This window comes from Delphinus delphis, chromosome 4, assembly GCF_949987515.2.
Source record: "Delphinus delphis chromosome 4, mDelDel1.2, whole genome shotgun sequence".
Taxonomy (NCBI): Eukaryota; Metazoa; Chordata; class Mammalia; order Artiodactyla; family Delphinidae; genus Delphinus; species Delphinus delphis.
The window spans coordinates 40,400,718-40,409,463 of record NC_082686.1 but is presented as its reverse complement, the minus strand read 5'-3'; the positions used below and the strand labels follow the sequence as shown (position 1 = coordinate 40,409,463).

The window sequence follows — 8,746 nt, the reverse complement described above, 5'->3', positions numbered from 1 at the left end:
TGAAAATACTTAGAAGAAGCAGAGCAAAACCAAATCCTCCACTTACTTTTCTGGTGCTGGTCTATTTAAAATTATAGCAGGAAGTTAACCTTCATTATCTAATATTTAACCACTTTCTATGATATTTATATATTTTCTTCTACTTTATCGTTAAATATATGCATTATTAAATTGTTACATTCGTTATGGATGTGAAAATTTATTTTCTTCAGTAGAAATCTTCAGCTTTTAGTAACTTGGAAAAATTTCATTGAGAGAATAAATCGTAGGTATTCAGAGAAGCATATCATGTTATATGCAATCTGTTCTTCATAAATTTTTTTTAACAGTCCAAATTACAGATTATTAGCCCCTACATTCCTACCCTTTAAATCTATTAAAGAGAAATCACTCATATCAGTTCATGAGGAATGGCATGATCTGTATCTTCAGCATATGGGGAAAACCCATAGATGAAGTGATAATTACTGTAATGTGTTGTGACCCCCCTTGGATTAAAAAAATGCTTTAAACACAAAGAAATAATAAACTTGATTCTCCAGAGAGCTCTAAAGGAGAATCTGACTTCCCTGTCACTTAGAGTATTATTTTCCTAGATTTGAGCTTCAGTCCAACTCAGAGTAGAGGGTAGTATGTATGTTTGGGTGAGCCTCACCCTGCTTGAGAATTCTTCCTTTGGGTTGATGGACTGTGTCTCTTAGGGTTCTCCAATATAAATATATACATTCCTGAGGTGAGTGTAAATAAATTAATTTAACAGATTATTTTAACTTTAGCAAGGCCTTTGGGTAAATAAATCACAGAATCAAATTTTGGTGAGAAGGAGAAAGAGAAATAAGTAGAGAATGATAGGGTCTCAAACAAACTTTGGACTGTCAACACAGCACACGGGCCCTGGGAAATAAAGAGAAGACGACAAAAGAACTTGCAGGAGCCTTAGATAAATCTCATCTACTTGTTAGTTTTGCTTGGACCAGACTGCTCAGGAAGTGCCTGTGAGCTCTGACATGTCTTTATGTGCTTAGCATACCCAAAAGAAAAGTCACCTTTGCACCAATAGGCCCCTTCTCTTGAGTTCCTCATTTCAGTTGAGAACTAGTTATCTTAGTGACTCATGTCTTTCTGTCTGTCTGCCTGCTTATTAACGTATTTGCTATAACCTGCAGATTCTACCTCCACAATACCTCTCATCTATTTCTTCCTTTACATTCCCATTGCCAGAATCAAGTTCAGGACTTTATCACCTCTTGCCCAGATTAATAATTGCTTTCTAACAAGAAGTTATTATGTCCAATACTCTCTCTGCTCAAATCCACTCAGATTTTTTCTCTAGAATTGCCCTAAACTTGTATTATTTCTGCTACAAAACATCAGTGACCACTCATTGACAGACAGCAACCAAATTGACTATAGACTTCCTTTGCTGACATTCAGAGTCAGCCACAATAATGGCCAGTTTCTCTTTTAAGCTCTTCTACTGTCATTCTAAATAGCTGCCCAACTTATTGCTATTTTATGATCATGTCCTGTCAAATGCTTGCAGGATGCAGTCTGAAATCTTTATGTTGCCACCACCTGAGGTATGCTCTTCCAAATCTCTTGCTCAAATGCTGTTCATTAAATATCCATTTTAGATACATTCTTTACAAAAATTTCCTGATTTTTCTCAACTAGATGTGATCAGTGTTTCCTTTGAATCATCATAAAAATGTAAACAACCTCCATGCTGATCTTTGTTTTTTCTTTTCTATTATAGTGTTCATATTTTTATTTGTTTCACCTTTTAGATTGTAAACATGTTAAAGGAAGAAACAGTATTTTATTATTTCCCGTATCTTCTATACATCTTCTATACATTGAGAGTACATCTCAATGCCTTATATAAAATTAAAGTTCTGTAAATATTTGTTAGATTGAGAGTAATGTGTCATTGATACATAAAAAATTGATGTAATGTACTCTTAAGCATCCCACTGGGAAAGAATATTTAGAATACACATGAAGGTACAGCTTAGAATAAAAGGGAATGTATTGTTTTTTCAAATGATTTTGGTTGATGGTAGGATTAAAAGGTGGTATATGACCTTGCTGGTTCAAATGAAATGAAATCTTCTCAGAAGCATGGTTCTTTTATTTTCAAATCCCTATATAAATATGGTAGATAAACTTAGGAAATTGCTTTGGCTCACTGAACTTGTGGAGTGACCAACTGGGAGATATATACATATATAATATATATAATTAGTATAATAGTCATCTTTGCTTATTCATTTCTATCAGTTGGAAAACTAGAGACTTTTTTGAAGTCAGTGAAAAGTCTAAGAATCCCTACCACATTCTCTCTAATAAAAGGGAAATAGCTGCTGAAGTACAAAGTATCACAGACATTTTAGTTAGTAACTAAGCCTATTAACATTAACAGAAATGAAACATATCTTATATATTTTTTAAAGTCAGGCATATAATATCTATGGCAAGTAACATAGGGTACTTAGTGCCTTAAATTTGATTCCTAAACATGGCAAAATTAGAACACCACCCCCAGACCCTCCCTGAGTTATTTCTACTAGGGTAAGGCTTTGATTTCAAATGTTGATAATATATGATTAAGAAAATATTCTTCTAGGAATTCATATTAAACAAAAAGAATATGGTAAATATGTACAAGTTCAGTATCCAGAATTATTTTGCAGTACCTAGCTCATTTTATGATTACTCCTTACTATCAAAATACAAAGACAGTATCAACCTCTGACTTTTATGTTTCCTCTGGTCACACTAAGTAAGAGTCTTTTTTTTTAGCTCCTTCTCCCCTCCTATTTTGCCTAGGGTAAGATGGAGAGGGGACAAGAGTGGTTAGGTAGGAGAAATGTGTGCTTTGTGGTGAATTTTATCTTGTCTATAAAATAATAGAATCATATAATAAAACAATAAGATTATGTAGAAATTATGGATGGAGGTATGTTGTTAACTGAAAATTCTTCTGTAGTTGTTATAAGATATAAACCTGAAAAATCACTGTTAATAATTATATATATATATATATATATATATATATATATATATATATATATATATTTCCAGTTAGTTTTTAGGGACATTGCATAGGCAAAATATTGTTTATAAACAATAAATTATTTTCTAATTTCACATACTCTAGAATAATGGTCAAAAAAGTCTTTAAATCAATACATTTTATATGTATTTGCTATTAAAATATATATTAATATTCTAGTGGCTTTAATTTATGTCCTTCTAAATGTTTTATTCTTTATCATTCATTTAGTTACTTCACCTCGAAAGAACCCCAATCTTTCCATAATAAACTTCTCTAAACTAATATCGACATCGCACAAGTTTTTGGAATGCTTTCTTGAAGTCTTCATTAAAGATTGTATAAATCAGTGGGTTTATAAGGGAATTGAGATATCCAAGCCATGTCAAAAAATTTGACATTTCTTCAGAAATTTTACACTTTTCACAGATATTAACAACCAATTCTTTTACAAAAAAAGGAAGCCAACATATTACAAATGCACCCAAGATTAATCCCAGGGTAGTGGCTGCTTTTCGTTCTCTTGTGCCTGAGATCTTTTGCCTTCTCCAGGATCTCTCATGCTTGAATTCAGACCTGGGGCTTTTCACTGTGCTATGAATTTTATCAAAGTCCGTTGATGGATCAGATAAAGACTTTTCTAGCATGTACGGTGTGGAGACCAGTCTAATGCTTTTCTCACCACTCCCCAAAAGGTGACCATTCAGCTCCTCCTTGGCAATCCTACTTGCTTGTCTCTTGTGGTATAACGTCTTTGCTGCTTTATATATTTTGTAGTAGAGGATCAAAATCAATGTTAATGGGATGTAGAAAGCTCCAAATGTTGAGTAAATAGTGGAAACAATGTTGTCGTGTTTGATGATGCACTCATCCTCTCGGCTAGTTCCTTGGTGCCTCCAGAATAGAGGAGGCATAGAGATTAAAATAGATATAATCCAAACTATGGTAATCATAATGCCAGCATGCTTGGGAGTCCTTTTCCTGGCATACTCAACAGCATCTGTGATTGCCCGGTACCGATCCAAAGCTATAGCAGAGAGATGCAAGATGGAGCAAGTGCAGCACGTGATGTCAACGCTCAGCCAAATGTCACAGACCACTTGTCCCATAATCCAGCTCTCTCTCACAATATACACAATGCTGAAAGGCATCACCAGGACAGCTACAAGAAAATCTGTGACTGCAAGGGAGCAAATTAAGTAGTTGGCTGGGTGGTGTAGCTTTCGGGTCACAATAATGGCAGCGATCACAAGTGAGTTAATGGTCGTCGTCATCAGCGCCAGCCCAGAGAGAATGAAGGACACCAGAATTTTGGATGGCATTCTATCGAACAGTTCTTCCGAGGTCAAGTTTTGATCAGATGAGTTTAAGAAATCCATTTTTTGTTTGATTTAAAAGATTAATATAGCTGAAAGAATGGAAACCTGTAACAAAGGAGAGGAAAAACAGTTCAGAGAAGGCTTCAAAGATTTTTCTCTTCCTTTCAGAATAATTTTTTTTAAAGTATACATGTATCTTTTTCCAGAATAGTCTATGGATTAAAAACATGGAGTTCAGATAGCAGATTTTCTTTTTCTTTACATTTAAGAAATACAATAAGAACAGTAAAAAACAATAGCTTTAAAAACATTTTCTTAAAATAGGGCTCAAATAAAACAGTTTTTATGCATAAAATAACCTATCACTAAAATCTTTACTATTATGAAAGTGTTTAAAACCTATATTAATATTAGCTATGTTTTTCTCTTTGTCTACAGCAGAAAAAGTTTAAAAGCACGTGTCATTAGTATATATTTGTGCATTATATAATGTAATATAAGAAAATATCATTTTAAAGGCAGTATTCAAAATCATAAACAATTTTGTACTTAGTTACACTGAGAACATTTTCATTGGGCTTGTGGAGACTAAAGGAACTTTCAATGTATTTTATATCAGGATATAAAGGTTATAAAAAGAAAAATAAACAAAATTAAAATATTTTTAGTGTATTTCTAGCATTCCATGATCATTTTATGAAATTAGGAAAATATCAGAGTGTTTAGTAGTCTTTGTGGCTATAAGTAGTTAGTTTGGTTTAAAAAGACGAAATAAAACTAGTTGGAACCAAATAACCATACAACACTGCCCATAATTATAATGACGTATATGACTGAAATAAACCACTGAACGAGGTGAACCTTGCCAGTAAGAAAAACTCATAACGTCACACACCCTGAAATGGAAATTATTCTTTACAAGATGCCATCGTAATGACCATGTAACCTTACTTTTGAAAGGGAACCCTCCAAACATGGCTTATAATTTTTACTTCAGTCCATGTTATTACTTAATTGCAAGTCAAATACGAGCAATTAGGGTGTAATTAAATAAGATTAATCGTTTTTATAAATAGTTGTTATTTTCCAAAATCAGCACTTTTCTCCTTCTTTAATAGTTCTTTAGTAGCTACCTGCATCTTTGGAAAAGACAGAGAAAAGATGGAAACCTGAAACTTCATTCTTAGCTATAGTTATAACTATTATTGTACCTCTATATTCCTTGAATTATTTTTACTTTAAAGTGGTTATGTTTTACTAATTGGAACTGATAGAACAAAATTTAAAATACTTGATATTTTTATATCAAATACTTCTTATGAAGTGTGTGTGTATACATATAAGATTATGTATATATATATTATAAAAACTTGGAGTGCAGCATATTTAATATCCTAGTGTTTGAGTTACCAGTACTAAATTTAATTTTTCTTTTCTCATATTCATTGAAGGCAGGTGCTGATGGCTTTCTCCTAAGCAAATTGAGTGACAGAAGAAATCTGAATACATGAGACCCATAATACAAATAGTCCCATATGTAACTGAGAAGGAGTTGTATATCTAAGTTATTTATATCAACACTTACCCATTTGTAAAGGGCAACTAAGACAACTTCAGATAAAGAATGGAGGCTACAATCTCCTTAGAAATTCTAAACGAGTGGTTTTGGAACTCTGTTTGCCTCAGAGTCACCAGGAGGGCTTGTTAAAACACAGATTATTGGGTCCCAGTCTCTGGAGTTTGAGATTCAGTAAATCTGGGGCAGGGCCTTCAAAACTGCATTTCTAACAAGATCCCACATGATGCTGATGCTGTTTGTCCAAGGAGTCAGGTTTCTGGCAGGTAATCAATACAGTTCTTCCTCAACTCTTTGTCTAATCCTTTCACCGCTATAGCCTTTATGAGTTCCTCTCATAAATGTCAGAGAGCAGCTCTGACATTTCTGCTGTACAACTTTGTCAGCATCTCTCTTTCTCACATTCTTATTTCCTGGAGTTTTTCAAATAAATGATCTTCCTCTAGCTCTTCTTCTGATGCCTCCCTGATTATTTTTTTTTAAACTTTTTATTCTGAGAATTTTCAAACACAAAGTAGAATAATGCAGTACACATCCATGTGCCCATTACAGAACTTCATCAATTGTCATCATTTTGCTAATCTTGCAGAAACAAGTGTTAATTATAATCAGAGATAAAACAGGATTCAAACTTTTTGGAAAAGAGTAAAATATACTTTTTTACCAGCAGTCAAATGGTGAAAGTGGGCAGAATCATTGCATGGTGCAACATGGAGGGTTAAGGTCCTTAACAGAAGGATGCATCCTGCATGAAAGGGGGTGGGATATATTTTATAGGCTCCTCTTCATACTGTAGGAAGAATCAGGACCACAGCCTATCGTTTTTATTAGATTATGAAGTTAAAGAGAGCAGCAAAATCATTTTGGTGTAGCAGCAAATCAATGGATTATGTTGCTTATAGACAATCTCTTCTAAAATATTCCTCTGAAACTGAGAAGCTGAAGAAGGCTGATGAATCACCTATTTTAAATTGTAATTTTTGCTTTTCATGTATGTTTAAACCTAACACCTCTCTTTTAATAAGCCTCTACTGAAATATTCATTTGTGGAATCATTCTAGCAAGTTTTTAATGTAAATATTCAATAGTTTCTATAAAGAACTCTGTTTCTTTTTCCTGCTACAGTCCCTTCTTATCAAAATTGCTAATATGCTGTGTTACTTAGGCCTGCCAGTACTGGGTAAGTTAAAAGGAAGAGGGTAGGGAGAATTCTGTCTTTGCTGCCATCTGGCTTTTCTTCCCCTTCAAAACAAGGTCTCTTTTAATCTATCTAAAATTTTCTTTAGGTTTTTTCCACTTAAGCTGAATATCTTTGAGCCTTTTTGGGTTTTTTTTTAACATCTTTATTGGAGTATAATTGCTTTACAATGTTGTACTAGTTTCTGCTGTGGACCTAGAGTCTGTCATACAGAGTGAAGTAAGTCAGAAAGAGAAAAACAAATACCGTATGCTAACACATATATATGGAATCTAAAAAAAAAAAGGTTCTGATGAACCTAGGGACAGGACAGGAATAAAAATGCAGACGTAGAGAATGGACTTGAGGACATGGGGAGGGGGAAGGGTAAGCTGAGCTGAAGTGAGAGAGTGGCAGGGACATATATATACACTACCAAATGCAAAATAGATAGCTAGTGGGAAGCAGCTGCATAGCACAGGGAGATCAGCTTGGTGCTTTGTGACCACCTAGAAGGGTGGGAGGGAGACGCAAGAGGGAGGGTGTATGGGGATATATGTATACATATAGGTGATTCACTTTGTTATACAGCAGAAACTAACACTACATTGTAAAGCAATTATACTCCCTGATTATTATTAATCCTGACTTTGTGCAGCTCTTGGACTCCCTGCTCTAGACATGTTAACTCCCCTTCTAGAAGAAGACTTATTTGATTAACTGTAAGTATCACACTGTAGCATTTAAATTAGGCTCAATAAAATGGTACTTAATCCTAAGGGAATAAGCCAAAATGTGTCATATAAATTCTACTGCATTTTACAAGAAATTTTTCCATTATTAACTTTAGAAAGTTAATTAATCTTCTGAAAATTGTTTTTGTAGAAAACAAAGAAAATAGGAATACAAATGCAGCCAATCACAGTTGGGTTCCTTTTTTTTTTTGTCTTATTTTCCTTGCCACTTAATCAGAATTTCAATAAACCATCTACCTTCATTAATTCAGACATGGCCTCTAATCAGATTCTTACTCCTTTACATCTTAAGTTCCCACAATGAGTCCTCATGGTGCTAGGGACCACTTCTGGGTTACTAGACATAGACTATGTCACACACATTTCTCCTCAAACTATATTCTGTATTTTGAATGTATTCACTGGGAAATAGGATTATTCTGTAATTAGAGCCTGTAGTCCCATCATTTATGTGTAGCCTTCTTGATAATAACAAAGAGAGAAAAACTTCCCCAGGCTTTACTAAGCATGAATATTTGCCAATGTATTGATTTAGCCACATGGTGCATTTTACTTCTCCACTTACACATAGTTTTTTAAATCTAATGTTGATTTATATTCAGATGTCTGATCTTGATGTCCAATTGTATTATTCTCATTCAGGTTAAACTATAAGCTCATTGGGGCATAGTTTAATTTACTTTATATTGTAAATAACCTGGGGGGGGTCATAAACAAATAGCTTTAATAATAATATTGTAGAGAGGCAAGAAAGCAAAATTCAATTCTATCAAGACCTCGTAAGAACCCATAACTTGGCTGCTCCAATTAGAATGAAAATAATATTTATCTTTTCTGAATGTTTAATTCTGCAGGAACTATGCT

General features: G+C 33.8%; 1 protein-coding gene across 1 annotated transcript; it reads right to left on the bottom strand.

Annotated features, from left to right (window-relative positions):
- Positions 1 to 3,336: 3,336 nt before the first annotated feature.
- HTR1F (5-hydroxytryptamine receptor 1F) lies at positions 3,337 to 4,434 on the bottom strand. Its single transcript, XM_060009851.1, has one exon. It carries the CDS (start codon positions 4,432 to 4,434, stop codon positions 3,337 to 3,339), a length of 1,098 nt encoding a protein of 365 aa, XP_059865834.1.
- Positions 4,435 to 8,746: the final 4,312 nt, after the last annotated feature.

Coding starts and splice junctions, on each gene's coding strand:
- HTR1F (XM_060009851.1), bottom strand. CDS start 4,434: ATGGATTTCTTAAACTCATCTGATCAAAACTTGACCTCGGAAGAACTG.